At 39.3% G+C, this 16,638-nt stretch overlaps 1 protein-coding gene across 1 annotated transcript in view; it reads right to left on the reverse strand.

Annotated features, from left to right (window-relative positions):
* PSTPIP2 (proline-serine-threonine phosphatase interacting protein 2) overlaps positions 1 to 16,638 on the reverse strand; it is a 535,836-nt gene that overhangs the window by 344,993 nt on the left and 174,205 nt on the right. Inside the window, exon 2 of the mRNA XM_053701065.1 lies at positions 13,841 to 13,941. Within this exon, the coding sequence (XP_053557040.1) occupies positions 13,841 to 13,941 (101 nt within the window). The remainder of the gene's footprint in view (positions 1 to 13,840; positions 13,942 to 16,638) is intronic.

Raw genomic sequence — 16,638 nt, forward strand, 5'->3', positions numbered from 1 at the left:
TTCAGATAGAGCATACAATTTTAAACAACATTCCAATTTACTTCTATTATCTGATTTGGTGCAATCTTTAGATATCATTTGTTAAAGAAATAGCAATGCACATTGGTGAGCCAATCACACGAGGCATCTATGTGCAGCCACCAATCAGAAGCTACTTAGCCTATCTAGATATTCTTTTCAGGAAAGAATATCAAGAGAATGAAGCAAATTAGATAATAGAAGTAAATTAGAAAGTTGTTTAAAATGGTATTCTCTATCTGAATCATGAAAGAAAAAATTTGGGTTTAATGTCCCTTTAAAGACTGGAAGGCAACCAACCCCCCTAAGTTTGTGACATGTAAAAATGTATTAATTAAACAATTTATGTCAGAGCAGTTTGTTCTATCAGATTTTTCTAATTTACATTGAGGGAAATTTTTCAATAAATGGAAAAATGTAATTCTTTCACTACCTGAGAATCTCCAGATACAATTGGTATCCCCATTTAGGAATACAGAATATGTCTTAATTAATATAATAGCAGGACAGTTTCCTCGAAGCTGGACTGGAATTTAACCTTTAATCAATATTCTTAATATTCTTGTGGTAAAATTTGATGCTGGATGTGCGAAAGGGGGATGGGAAGGGGGGGTGAGAGGTTTTCCCCCCCTTCCCCCTTTTTTCTCCTCTCCTTAGACTGAACCAATCCAGCCTCTATTAACGGTACAAAATTGATTAACGGCTTTAAGATCTATATATGAAGAGATGCAAATACAAAGTAATATGCTTTGATTATAGATGCTATATTAATATGATAATATGTTAATATGATAATGTATGCACCTGTTTTTGCTTTCTATTTTCTTTAATGCTGATTAAAACATAAATATGAATGATATTTTGCTTTGTTGTATGACTTTAAAATCAATAAAAAAAAAAAAACAGTTTGGAAAAAAGCCGTTTTGTTTAAAAACTTACCTTTCTTCTCTTCATAGCCGGAGCAGCTTTCCCCGCCCGGAGATCCTCTCTTCACATGTCAGCAATGACTAATCCGGCTTCCTCCAATCACAGCATGGCCACAGGCAATGATTCCCCTGGGGGGAAAGCAGTGATTGGAGGAAGCCGAATAATTCCACCCTTACATTCGTCCTTGACAATCTGGCACCTCTTACCATAGCTCGAAAATACCACACTCATCCTAAGCCCTGGCATACTCCTCTGACACGGTACCTACGCAGATGTTTCCGTACTGCTGAGCATCACTGGAGAAAATCTCGGAGTTCAGCTGATTTTCTTCATTACAAATTCATCTTGAACTCCTACTATTCTGCCCTTAATCTCTATAAGCAACATTACTTCTCTACTCTTCTCTACTCTTCTCTCTAATCTTTCTTTAGACCCAAAACGTAGTTCTCCACTTTCCATACTCTTCAACGCCCACCCCCACCTCCTAATACAACTTCTCTGTCAGCTCAAGACTTTGTCAGACACTTCAATAACAAAATTGACTCCATCAGAAACGAAACCAGCTCTCAATTTCTAACTAATCAACCACAACCCAAATAGCCATAAACTTAGCTCTTTCTCCCCTGTTACTAAGGAATAAGTGTCTGCACTTATACTGCGCTCTCACCTCACTACCTGTTCCCTTGACCCTATTCCCTCATAGCTACTCCTCTACCTCTCTTCTACTCTAACCCCTATACTCACACACATTTTCAACCTCTCCCTCAGCACCGGTATATTTCCTTCATCTCTGAAACATGCACTGGTCACACCTATCCTCAATAAAAACCTTCCCTTGATCCAACCAACCCCTTCCAACTACTGCCCTATTTCCCTCCTCCCTCTTGACTCAAAGTTTCTCGAAAAGCTAGTATATGCATGCCTATCCCATGTCCTTACATTAAACTCCGTCCTTGACCCACTGCAATCTGGATTTCTTCCCCTTCTCTCCCCATAGATGGCAATTGTTAAGGTTACCAATTACCTACTTAAAGCACAATCAAAAGGCCACTTCTCTCTGCTTATCCTCCTTGATCCGCAGCCTTTGATACTGTTGACCACCCTATTTTGCTCCAAACCCTCCAATCCTTTGGCATCTGGTTCACTTCCTACCTGTCAAACCGTACCTTTAGTGTAGCCTTCTCTGGGACCTCCTCTGCCCCGTCACCACTTTCTGTCGGGTACTGCAAGGCTCTGTCCTCGGTCCCCCTCTCTTTTCAATCTACCCATCATCAATAGGTTCCCTAATTAAGTCCCACAGTTTCCATTATCATTTGTATGACGACAACACCCAAATCTACTTCTCTACACCAGACCTATCTCCTTCCTTGCTAACCCGTGTCACTAACTGTCTTTCTCACATCTCTTCCTGGATGTCCTCTCACTACGTCAAGCTAAATCTTTCCAAAACTGAGCTCCTTATTTTACCCCCTTCTTCCAAAATCTCCACCCCCAAGCTCTCTATAACTGTTGAGAACTCCATCATTACCCCTACCCCGCATGCCCAATGTTTTGGGATCACATTTGACTCAGATCTTTCTTTCACTCCTCACATTCAGTCTTTGGCTAAACCCTGCCGCTTTCACCTTAAAAACATCTTTAAAATTAGACATTTCCTTACACAAGACGCAACTAATATTTTAATCCACTCGCTCATCCTTTCCCGCCTCGATTACTGAAACTCTGTCCTCTCTGGTCTCCCCAGCTGCCACGTAGCTCCTTTAAATCCATAATTAATGCCACTGCCAGGCTCATCTTCCTTACACGTTGCTCTTCATCTGCTGCACCTCTCTGCCAATCCCTTCACTGGCTTCCTTTTGCCTCTAGGATTAAACACAAAATTCTCACTCTGACATACACAAGAAAATAGAGAACAGAGGGGCGCCTCATGTGTATATCAGCAAATCATATATGATGATTAGATGTGGACAAAGCCAAATGGGTACTCACATTTAGCCCAAGTACAAGTAGCAATGGGTGGTACACTAAGCGCCTGCCCCAAGATGACCCTAGCTCTGGATATTGACTCCTAGTAGTCAATAAAAGAAATTAGAAAATCGGGTATAAAAACCAAAGCGCCTTATAGGCTGGGTCTAAGAATAGTGTAAAATTGTGTAGTTGAAAAAAGCTAAATATAGTATAAAAATTTCCACTTTAATATCTTACAAACATGGATCCATGTTACAATCGGACAAACATAATAAAAACAAATAAAAACAGTAAACAGTATAGGATTACAAATAATATAAAACTCCAATTAGTGAAAAAAATCTCTTTGTAGCTGGTTTAAATTAATATAAATGGACTGATCCCCTTTCTAAGTGAGACCGTCAATACTCTGGCACCTTGCTGCAGGTGAATGGAACCTTGTTAGAGGTTATAACGATACCAAATCTGGTGTGTGTTCTATTGATAATACAATACAATTCGGTGGACCAGTGTCGATGTTCCTAAAATCTTATTAACAAGTGTAACGTATAGTAGTGATACACAAATTCAATATTGCTAAAACCTTGCTGAGGTGATCTAGAATAGATCCTGGTGCGTGCCCCACACACAGGACTACTAGTGTGACCTAATATATTCTTAAGGTGATAATACAGGGTGTATCTTAAGTGAACGATGTGACATAAAATAGATAAACAAATATTCAATAAAAATACATAACAATATTCAGTGAATTACAGATGATCAAATATCCAAAAAATAACAAGTGTAACTAGAAGCAAAATAACACAAAACAGTCCTCAAAACCTTAGAAACTTAAAAAAGCAATGTTCAATCCATCACGACAAATGGTGAAAAAAGTGCATATTGAAAAAATGAAAAAACAGTGGCCACTGTAATCAATAAAAGGTTAATTGTATCCTTGATAGATCCTGTGAAGAAATAATAACTGCAACCTATAGCAGTACCGGGATGTGCTGATATGTAAAAACTCGTCAAGGGCCCGGCCGACCCAGATTTCACCTAAAAAGTAGAAAACAAACACACAATAGTGCAGAGCGTAAAGTCCCAAATTGATTAGAAGGAAAAAGACTCACCAGTCGACGCATTTCGGTCTGTACTAGACCTTTTTCAAGACTGGATTATGCTGTCCTGCGTACTCTTTTATACCCATTTGTCAAATGCAAACCGGAAGTGATCGTACAGTGCTTCCTGTTTCGTTAAGTTTGAATAAAACTAATTAAACTCCTTATTTTTGATTATCCTTTGTCAATAGTACCGTTTTTCAATTCTGTTTATTCTTCCCTTGTATTTCGCTTAGTTTATCTTTGGAAATATGTATTTCTAAATACGGCTTTTTCTTTACTGTGGGTATTTCTTCCGGTCTATTCTGTTCAATAACTTCCGGTCTGCATTGACCTGTAATTATGAGGATGTCATCACATAGATACTTTCTTTAAAAACCTAATAATAAATGTACTTGTTGATCCTAAACTCATACCAACTATTCAGAATCTTTGTTTTTCAAGCAATAATTTAAGCAAATATATGTGTGGTGTCAGGAGGATCGATCTCTGTGCGGTTCCATCTATACGGAGTGGGTGTGAGCGTACACACTGATCCTATTGGTTGATTCTCCCATGCGTTAGTTGGGTGGTGGGAGGTGTGTTATAAAGTGATGTTCTTATTGGTGTAATTCAGAAGGTGTGGGTTAGAGCGTTGTTTATGTCCTAGGTAACAGAGAATGTATCGCAAAGCGGACCGAGCACATAATATGAGATATATAATTCTGTGCCCACAGCGTTAATTACCATAATAAAAACAACTTTCTAATTTGGATTGATCTAATACTTATATCTATCGTATTCCGATAGATGAGTTAATTTATAACTATATTGTTGGTGAAAGATATATATTTACAAGAATACTTCTATGGCTACTCCCCATTGTTTGATCCATATTTCTCTTAGAGATTTACATATAACAAGGTGGAGTACCTTGTGGGAGGAGGACTTTCATATATCAAGTCAAAGTGTCTGTATTTACACTATCAGATGCTACTTATATATTAAGTTAGCTTATCTTTAAAGGGTAGCTCTATCAGATTCAAGTGTCGCATTTTCGTTGTCAGATGCTCCATATATATCATATTGTTCTCTTCAAAGGATAACTATGTGTTGTACGGGATACGTTTTATATTAAAACCTTTGGACCGGGGGCTGGTCGGTTTAATCCCTTACAAGATTAAGCCCGTGCTCTCATATAGCTGTATGTGCATGTGTGTAGCTATATGTACATCTATCAGATGCTACTATCAGATGCTACTTGTGTATTAAGTTAGCTTATCTTCAAAGGGTAGCTATATCAAATTCGAGTGTCTGCATTTTCGTTGTCATATGCTCCATATATATTGTATTGTTCTCTTCAAAGGATAACTATGTGTTGTGCGGGATACATTATATATTAAAACCTTTGGACCGGGGGCTGGTCGGTTTAATCCCTTACAAGATTAAACCCGTGCTCTCATATAGCTGTATGTACACGTGTGTCGCTATATGTACATATATATGTGTACTAACTTCATAAGAGGGAGACTTTGTCTGGTGGAGGCTTCTATTTATAGGTCTATATATAAGTGCTAATCTCACTTCGCTACAATGATGTAATTGGTAGATGAGATTTCTAGATCTTATCTTTTCTTAATAGGGCAAATAGCTGTTGTCTTCTAATAAGGGGAATATCTTCCTAAACGTTAGGTGAATATTCACTAAAAAGCATGTAGACATCTTCGGACCCTTTTTATAAGGTTTCAGATAAGACTATATTCATTAATTGATACTCAGAGGACTAAGGAAGAAGTCATTAAATGTCTATTTCACAATCCCAATAAACTAGACCAGGAGATCGAGGACGAAATATAATATATATAAATCTGTATTAGTATAAACCATACCATGAGATAGAGAGAGAAGAGTATGAACAATTATTCTTAATAGGGTTTAGATTTTTCTATCTTCCCACGTGAGACTGTGCATTTTGTACAGAGATGCACCAATCTAATATTTCTTCATAGCATATAGTAGTTTTATTGAAGACCCATGCTTATATTTTTATTTATTTTTCATTATTTTTAAAGGTTCAACAGATGGGAGAGGTCCTCTTTATTATTGAGACCCTTTGGGTGCAGACAATCCATTAGGAATATCCATTTAGATTCATTAGTTAATAGTTGTTTTTCAAAGTTGCCACCTCTCCAATTTTTGGCCACTTTTTGGATTCCTATGTATCTTAATGCATTGATGTTTCCATGATGCTGGGTCGCAAAGTGCTGGTATAGTGGAGTATCTGTGTTTAGTTTTTCAATCATCAGCAGGTGTTCCCGGATCCTATCTCTAAGAATCCTGGACGTCTGACCTACATATTGCAGCCCGCATGGGCATTGTAGTAGGTAGATCACTCCTCTGTCCTTGCACCAGATCTTGAATTTTAAATTCCTCCTTGGTATTATGGGAATTAAATTTAGTTGTTTTCGTCCCACACTTACAAGCTTTGCATGTGTGGCAAGGGAAGAATCCTTTCACCTTCTTTCCAAACACATCCACTATTCCTCCAGATGTTTTCTTTAGGAGGCTAGGTGCCAGTCTTGTCTTTAGATTTTTCGTCTTTCTATATATGAATCTTGGGTTCTCTGGCAGTTTATTTCCTAAGATTTCATCGTCTTTTAGCAGCGCCCAGTGTTTCCGGAATATATTCTCTATAATATGTTTATTCTCACTATATTCCGTTATCATTGCTACATTGAAGTCATCTTTATAGGATTTGTCCTTCGCCTTGTCTCTGAATTTAGTGAGTTCTTTTCTTTCTATTTTCCTTACTTCGTCGATTTTCTCATCCAGCATTTTCTCGTCATAGCCTCTCTCTATAAATTTCTCCTTTATTGTCGAAGCTTGTTCTTCCCACTTGGAGGGGTCGGAGCAGTTCTTTCTCATCCGTAACATCTGTCCTTTTGGGATGTTGTACTTCCATCTACCGAGGTGGCAGCTCTCTTTGTGGACATAATTATTACTGTCCACTTCCTTAAAGTGGTTTGATGTTTCCAATTTTCCACATTTCACCTCTATCCTCAAATCCAGGAATGTCAAAGCTGTTTGGCTACATTCATATGTGAACTTTAAATTCACGTCGTTCTTATTCATAATTTCGATGGTATACACCAGATCTTCCAAGGTGCCCTTCCAGATTAGAATGATGTCATCTATATAACGCCTGTACAGGACCAGGTCCGCGCCCGCTGGACAGGAGTCCCAGAATATTTGCTCCCATTTTCCCATATAGAGATTCGCATAGCTTGGCGCGAACCTGGTCCCCATGGCTGTTCCACAAGTCTGTCGGTAGAACTTTCCATTGTTGCTGAAGAAGTTATGTGTTAGAATGTATCGTATGCTCTCCAGTATGAACTCGTTTTGTTTAGTTGGTATATCGGGTTCTTTATCCAGAAAGAACTTCACTGCTTCGATTCCCTCCTCATGCGGGATACTCGTATACAGTGACGTCACGTCACATGATGCCAGTATATAGCCATCCTTCCAAGGTATATTTTCTATCAGGTTCAGGACCTGTGTTGAATCCCTTAGATAGGAGGGTAATTTCTTGACGAGTTTTTGTAGATGTTGATCTATATATTCCGACAAGTTACAACTCAAGGATCCTATTCCCGAGATTATTGGTCTTCCGGGAGGTCTGGTTAGAGATTTGTGGATCTTGGGTAGGTGGTATAGTATCGGTATGATTGGATACTTTATATTCAAGTAGTTAAACTCCTTATCATTCAGTATCCCCTCTTCATTAGCCTCCTTTAGTAGGTCTGTAAGTTCTCTCTTATACAGATCTGTAGGATTTCTTTTCAATTCCTCATACGTATTTCTGTCACTCAGAATTCGACTATTTTCGGCCTCATAGTCCTTTCTATCCATCAAGACGATTCCTCCCCCTTTGTCCGCAGGTTTTATCGTCAAATCCTGATTGTGTTCCAACTTTGTGATGGTCTCTCTTTGTTTTTTTGACAGATTTTGTTTTGTATGTTTTGATTTCCTTGTTTGTATCCCTCTTATCTCTTTGCAGACAATAGTTTCAAAGGCTTCTATTGCCGATCCTTTGCTGCTTACAGGGTAGAAACTTGACCTTGGTTTTAATTCGGTATGTATATATTTGTCCCTTACTTCAGCCTCTCCACTTTCCTTCGGATGTGCCCCATTTTCTAATTCAGCTTTGAGAAATAACCTTTTCAAAGTTAATTTTCTGATGAATTCCTTCGTATTCACGAAAGTGCAGAATTTATCAAGATCTCTTGAGGGAGCAAATGACAGTCCATAGTTCAAAACTGCCTTTTCGTCGTCATTTAAAGCATAGGAACTTAAATTGAAGATTCCTTTATCTGTCCCTTTTTTCTCCACATTATTGTCTTTCCATTTAGCCTTGTTGATCTTTATACCTCCTCTGCATCCCCTGTGTGTCTTGCCCTTGTTTTTGATGTCTGCTGTTTTTCTTTTCCTTTTTGGTGGTGGTGTCCCAATTCTAAAAAAGGCCCAGGCAGGGTATCAGAGGTGCAGGGTTGTGATGTAGTGGTTTTGGTTGGAGTTTTCAATTTCAAGTCCACATTTTTTCTTTTTTTGTGGATCTCCTTCCATTCCTCCATTTTATTGGCTCCTCTGTCTAATTCTCCTTCCTTTTCACTCTTCCGATATCCCTTTTGGTTATCGCCCTCTCGTCTGTTCTCATGATCTCTATGATAATTGTTCCGTTGGTCCTGAGGCTTCTTATCTCTATTGTGTTGATGTTCAGATTGATGTCTAATCCTTCCTTGCTTGTATCCTCTTTCTGTCCCATACTGGTGACTTATATGACTGGATTCCTCTGGCCTTCTTCTTGTATCATATTCTGGCCTATAGTGGTCGAATCCTCTTCTTGAATCATCATATCTCCTCTCTCTATTCCAATGGTTAGAATTGTCCCTTCTGTTCCTATTCGCCTGGTTCCAATAGTTGGGGTAGTGTTCTCTATTTCTGTTGTTATATCGTTGCCCCCTCTCCCACCTTTGATCATAGTATTGTCTTCTATGATATCTACCTTTGTAACCATAGGTGTAAAACCCATTATTTTGCTCATGGTCATTGTATCGATGGTAAAAATTATTCCCATGCCTATTCTCTATGTATTTATCCTCTCTATAGTTATCAAAAACCATATCTCTTCGTTCTGAATTTTGGTATGTTATATTAGGTTTCGGGGTATTGGATTCAGCTTTATGTTCCATATCAGTCCCCCCTTCAGCCAAGCTCTCTATTGCTGCATCAGTATCACCTAATACCGTGTTATTTGTTTTCTCTTTAATGTTCAACTCTTTCATCAGCTTTTTGGTTTTTTTCTGTATTACATCCTCTTTAATTTTACTTACTTTCTTCACTAGATTTTCTTTCCTTTCCGCTATCTCTTTAGTTTCTGGCCCTGAATTTTCCAAATTTAGAACAATCTCCTCATCCTCCTTTATTTTGTGATCTATATTTGATGTTAGCATTGTTCTATATTCTATAATTAGTTCTATTAGTTTTCTAGAGGTCTCTATTAGTACCTTCTTCCATTTTTCAGCAATATTGTCTGACAATGGAAATGCACATTCTTTGTGAACTAATAACCCTTTGGGTATGATATCCAGTTCTAAGCATTTTTGCAGGAAAGATATTTCTGCCTTGTATTTAACCTCTGTGATTAATAGTTTTTCTAATTCCCTAAAAATCAATTAATATCAATTAACTAATTGGAGTTTTATATTATTTGTAATCCTATACTGTTTACTGTTTTTATTTGTTTTTATTATGTTTGTCCGATTGTAACATGGATCCATGTTTGTAAGATATTAAAGTGGAAATTTTTATACTATATTTAGCTTTTTTCAACTACACAATTTTACACTATTCTTAGACCCAGCCTATAAGGCGCTTTGGTTTTTATACCCGATTTAGCCCAAGTACACTTATGTACTGGTAGAAGCAGGCTGGTAACTTGGGGTGTACCAACTAACCCTCTCCAAGCAAACTGGAACCAATGCAGGTGTGTCTTGTCCCACTCAGTGAGTGGTATGTTCCAAACCGTAAAATGTCAGGTGCAGTAGCTGTGCTACTTAATAAGGTGCTGAACCAATGCTTGTATTAAAACAAGTTGTTTATTTAAAACAAATAAAAACAAGTGACAAGCAATGTTTATAAAAGAATAAAAAATGCAATGCGTTTCTCAGCCTTAGCATTGACTGTTTCATCAGGCATAAAGCACCTTCTAACTGACATCCTATTTAAACTACTTCCGGCCAATGGTGGAAAAGTACACACCCTCAAAGGGGCGTTTAAAAAGCATACATCATTAATTGATTAATTGGTAACTCACAACAAATCTACAGTTGGAATAAATACATATACAGTGTTATACAATGTAGAGAAAAAAGCAAAAGACATAGCACATATGTGGCAATCACAATAATACCCAACAGGTATATACATATATATATCAAACTTCATATGAAATGTAGATCTATGTATGCACCATCTAAGATGCAGGAATATAGTATAAACCAACACAAATATAGATGTGTAGTGTTGGACACATGTTTGGTTATATGCATAAGAGTACTATTCATAATCCCTTTGTTTTTACCATATTAACCACCTATCTCCATTTCTGTTGTTCATTTGTTTATGTACCTCTATAAATAAATCATTACTCATAGGGAATATATTTATTTATTATGCTCATACTTTTGTTTTCGCCGTACTTACGATTAGCGTTTTTTATTAGTAGCTCTCATTCCTAGTTATCTTTTGATGTGTGTTCAAAATACGTCAGTAATCCTTAAAGATTAAGCTGTTATAAAGAGCGTGAGTTGTAAGATCTGCACATAATGATACTTCCTCAGATCTGTAATTGTTACGATATCTAACCAATCCTAGTGTTACACTTTCTGACATCACCATGCTAAACCAATCGTATTATGTTAAACAACTATTATGTCATGTGGGGGGTGTATGCCAATCAGAAGCCGGCTAGTGTTTTGACTATGAAACAAATCATTCCAACTAATCTGTAATGATAGCGAGAGTGTAACATATTTTTATTAGGATTAGGGAATGAATTATGTGTTACATATTGACAATGTATATGGAGACTACAGAAAATATCATTCCAACTCTTCTGTAATAAACAACCCTACATACATAAATATCTAAGACTAAATCCACAGTATATGGTTTTGGGGTTCCAATATTGAATGAAGTGAGGTCTACATTATATATTAACTTAATTACCCTCCACTAATAAAAATTGCAGTACTGTTCTATCACTCTGACATACAAAGCCCTCATCTGCACTGCTCCCCCCTACATCTCAGACCTTGGGGTATATGTATCAAGCTCCGTATGGAGCTTGATGCTCCGTGTTTCTGGCGAGTCATTAGACTCATCAAAAACAGCAGTTATGAAGCAGGCGGACACATATCGCAACAATACAACCCGATCGTGTACGATCGGGTTGATTGACACCCTCCTGCTGGCGGCCTATTGGCCGCGAGTCTGCAGGGGGCGGCGTTGCACCAGCAGCTCTTGTGAACTGCTGGTGCAATGATGAATACGGTGAGCGTATTGCTCGCCGTATTCAGCGAGGTCTGGCGGACCTGATCAGCACTGGCGGATCAGGTCTGCCAGAGTTTCATAACTAGAGGCCCTTGTCTCCAGATACTCTCCCTCCCGTCCCCTTCGCTTTGCTCATGACCTTCTACTCTCCTCCTCTCTTGTTACCTCCTCACACTCCCATTTAAAGGACTTCTCCAGACTGGCTCCCATCTTGTGGAACTCTCTGCCTCGCTCCACAAGACTCTCCTCTAGTTTTAAAAGCTTCAAGTTCTCCCTAAAGACTCTACTGTTCAGGGATGCATACAACCTACACTAACCTTTCTTTATACCAGTTCCTCTCCTCCATTGCTAGCCCCTGAACCCCCTTAGCATGTAAGCCTAAGAGTTTAGCTGTTTGTAGATCACCTTCTTAAGAGCTGACTACAACAGTGCGACTCTTGGCAGGACCCTCTACCCGTTTGATCCCTATAAATGTTTTGTTGTACTTCGCATTTGTTTATAGGGCTGCAGAATCTGTTAGCGCTCTACAAATAACCAGTGGCGTCACTAGGGGGGTGCGGGCCGCACCTGGGTGACACCCTCCAGGTTTTAATTTTATTGAAATTCAAAGAAATACAATGTAAAGATGCATATATTTTTTTATTAGAGGGGCCAGCATTTGTGAACATTAGTGGGACTGGGGAAGTTGTAGACACTTCATTTATTTGAACCAGCGCTGCAATTTCCACAAATAGTTTTTCCGGCTGCTTTTGCTTGTTTGTACTTTGCTCCTCCACTGCCCAATTTCACTATGAATTTTGTGGGCGTGCCGTGGGGCTTGCAAAGTTGCGCTGCTAGCCTAAACCTGCCTGCCTATCTGTGCTCACTGCTCAGTGGCGTGTGAAGCAGTGGAGTCACTCACTGCTGTGCTGTCTCTCTAACTGGGAAATCATGAGGGGGATGCCTGGCACCTGACCGCATGACTGTCTGACACTGTCTCTAAAGCGAAGGAGCCACGTATGATGCCCACCAGACCAGTATGGTTACGGTACACTAAGTTCACACTGAAGAGGTAGGAGGGGAGGGCAGGCGGGGGTCTGGGGGTGGGCAGAGAGCAGAGGTGCTTGGCCATAAGAAGCAGTAGACATGCGGCCCGGGGCTGTGCACTGACAGACTTGGAACAGAGTCAGAGAGCAGATTTTTCATAGTTTGCGCGCCTAAACCTTTTCTTTAGTGATTTATTTTTAGAGTGCTCTATTTATCTTTCATTTGATGCTCTGCTGAGCCAGGGAGCATCTCTAGGCATGAGCTTTATAATTAATGCAGTGCAGTTTACATATTTTGTATGTGTGTGTCTGAGTTTTTGTGTGTGTGTGTCTGAGTGTTTTTGTGTGTGTGTCTGAGTGCTTTTGTGTGTGTGTCTGAGTGCTTTTGTGTGTGTGTCTGAGTGTTTTTGTGTGTGTGTCTGAGTGTTTCTGTGTGTGCCTGAGTGTTTTTGTGTGTGTGTCTGAGTGTTTTTGTGCGTGTGTCTGAGTGTTTTTGTGCGTGTGTCTGAGTGTGTTTCCGAGTGTTTGTGTGTGCATCCGAGTGTGTTTTTAAGTGTGTCTGAGTGTTTGTATATGTGTGTGCCTGTGTTTTTGTGTTTGTGTGTGTCTGCTATCTGGGCGGAGGGGGGTGTGACACCATAATGTACCGCACCGGGTGACACCAACCCTAGTGACGCCACTGCAAATAACCAATAATAATAATTAAAGTAAAAAATATATACACTTGTTTAACCTCTTAAGGACATATGACGGAATTTTTCCGTCATAAAACAATTGAGCAAACTGAAAGCTGTGTCCTTAAAGGGTTAATGTAGTTTTGATGTCTTTTGTGATACTTTTTTGTTTTGTGAAACCAGAGCTCTGATGTGCACTTACTTAAATTGCACTCAAGCAATTGCGTTTACTTCCAACTTGTAATAAGAGTGAAAAACTTAACTTGCGCAAACACCCGCGATAAACCTCTTATCACTAGCATGTAACTGTTAATGCTCCACTCGTAACATAGCTCTATATGTATGATATGCAGTGTGCTGAAATGCAATGAAAAATTAACACAAATATTTTTCAATTGCTTATTTTAATAGAAATCATGTGAATTAGTGTTTATTTCTGCTTATTTTGGAAGTTTACCTAATACAGGCTTTTGCATTTGCACAGGTTCCCTTGTGGCTAATTTCCTTATTGATGGAAATAGAACAATTGACATACCTTTCTTTCAAAAAGTCTTCATATTCTTTACAGTTCTTCCTGCCATCGTTCAGATGCTGAATAAGAATGTCATAGCCAGTAGTGCTTAAGAAATCCGTGCTCTGTGGGCATAAACATTACACTACATTAACATGATTACAGGGCCAGTGTACATTTAATTTTAAATATATTACATACTGATCAAGTATCATAAAGGAACCTTTACTTGCATATTGTAACAAATAATTGTGATACACTGTGAGCAAAATAAGCAATAGTTTAAATGGACATGAAACCCAATTTTTTATTTCATGATTTAGATAGAACATACAATTTTAAACATCTTTTCAATTTACTTCTAGTAACAAATTTGCTTTACGGCTAGATTACGAGTTTTGCGGTATGAGAGAAGAAGCATTGTTATGGCTATTTTTTCACTACCGCTGGTATTAAAGGAGTTGTTGGCATAGCTGTACCACACACTTTTTTGGCCGTCACACAACATAACTACCGCACCTTTCAAAAAGTCCTTTTTCAATGGGACTTCCACAGCGCCGGTATTACAAGTTTGCCTGTCCGGCCAAAAAGTGAGCGGTACAGCCCATAACTACAAGATCTGTACCGCCATCTGAAAGTCAGTAGTTATGAGTTTTACGTTACATAGCTGTAGCATAAAACTCATAACTAAAGTGTTACAAAGTACACTAACACCCATAAACTACCTATTAACCCCTAAACCGAGGCCCTCCTGCATCGCAAACACTAAAATAAAATTATTAACCCCTAATCTGCCGCTCCGGACATCGCCGCCACTATAATAAACATATTAACCCCTAAACCACTGTACTCCTGCATCGCAAACACTAGTTAAATATTATTAACCCCTAATCTGCTGTCCCCAATGTCGTCGCCACCTACATACACTTATTAACCCCTAATCTGCTGTCCCTAACATCGCAGCAACCTACATTACTGTTATTAACCCCTAATCTGTTGCCCCCAAAATCACTGCCAGCTAACTACACTTATTAACCCCTAATCTGCTGCCCCCGGAAGACTTCTCCCGGCTGGATGAGGATGGATGTTCGGTCTTCAAAAACTGTAAGTGGATCTTCGGGGGTTAGTGTTAGTTTTTTTTAAGGGTTTATTGGGTGGGTTTTATTTTTAGATTAGAGACTTTGGGCACCGTAAAAGAGCTAAATGCCTATTTAAGGGCAATGCCCATCCAAATGCCCTTTTCAGGGCAATGGGGAGCTTAGGTTTTTTAGGTAGGTTTTTATTTGGGAGGGTTGGTTGTGTGGGTGGTGGGTTTTATTGTTGGGGGATTGTTTGTATTTTTTTTTACAGGTAAAAGAGCTGATTTCTTTGGGGCAATGCCCCGCAAAAGGCCCTATTTAAATTTGGTGTAATGTTAGGTTTTATTTTAGAGGTAAGTTTGTATTTATTTTAACTAGGTAGCTAGTAAATAGTTAATAACTATTTACTAACTAGTCTACCTGCTTAAAATAAATACAAACTTACCTGTAAAATAAAAATAAAACCTAAGATTGCTACAATGTAACTATTTGTTATAATGGGGCATATGTATCAAGCTCCGTATCAGCAGTCACGAAGACCGCTGCTCCATAACCTGTCCGCCTGCTCTGAGCAGGCGGACAGACATTGCCACAATACAACCCGATCGAGTACGATCGGGTTGATTGACACCCCCTGCTGGCGGCCCATTGGCCGCGAGTCTGCAGGGGGCGGCGTTGCACCAGCAGCTATTGTGAGCTGCTGGTGTAATGAAGAATACGGCGAGTGTATTGCTCGCCGTATTCAGCGAGGTCTGGCGGACCTGATCCACACTGTCGTATCAGGTCCGCCAGACCTTGATACATATGCCCCATTGTATCTAGCTTAGGGTTTATTTTACAGGTAAGTTTTTATTTAGTATATAGCCTTAAATAGGAATTATTTAGGTAATAATAGTAATTTTTATTTAGATACATTTTAATTATATTAAAGTTAGGGGTGTTAGGGTTAGAGTTAGACTTAGACTTTAGGGGTTAATATATTTATTTAGTGATGTGGGAGGCCAGAGGTTTAGGGGTTAATAACTTTAGTATAGTGGCAGCGGCAACATTGGGGGCGGCAGATTAGGGGTTAATAAGTGTAGGTAGGTGGCGGCGACATTGGGGGCGGCAGATTAGGGGCTAATAAGTGTAATGTAGGTGGCGGCGATGTCGGGGGTGGCAGATTAGGGGTTAATAAGTGTAGGTAGGTGGCAGCGACATTGGGGGCAGCAGATTAGGGGCTAATAAGTATAATGTAGGTAGCGGCGATGTCGGGGGCGGCAGATTAGGGGTTAATAAGTGTAATGTAGGTGTCGGCGATGTCGGGGGCGGCAGATTAGGGTGTTGTTTAGACTTGGGGTTTAAGTTAGTGTGTTAGGTTTAAACATACATTTTCTTTCCCCATAGGAATCAATGGGGCTCCGTTACGGAGCTTTACCCTCCGTTATTATAGGTGTTAGGCTTTTTTTAGCCGGCTCTCCCCATTGATGTCCATGGGGAAATCGTGCACAAGCACGTAACAGCAGCTCAAAGCAGCGCTGCCATATTGCCCGCAAACGCAGTTTTTTTGGAAAACCTGTAATAGCAGCGCTATTAAAGGTGGGCGGTGGAAATAACTTAGTTATTACCAAGTTATTACCGAGCCACTCATAATACAAAACTCGTAATCTGGCCGTTTGTCTCTTGATATCCTTTGCTCAAGGAGCAGCATTGTACTAATGGTAGCTAGATGATCACATCTAGTCAGCCAATCACAATAGACAA

Source organism: Bombina bombina, chromosome 2 (genome assembly GCF_027579735.1).
Source record: "Bombina bombina isolate aBomBom1 chromosome 2, aBomBom1.pri, whole genome shotgun sequence".
In the NCBI taxonomy this organism is placed as follows: Eukaryota; Metazoa; Chordata; class Amphibia; order Anura; family Bombinatoridae; genus Bombina; species Bombina bombina.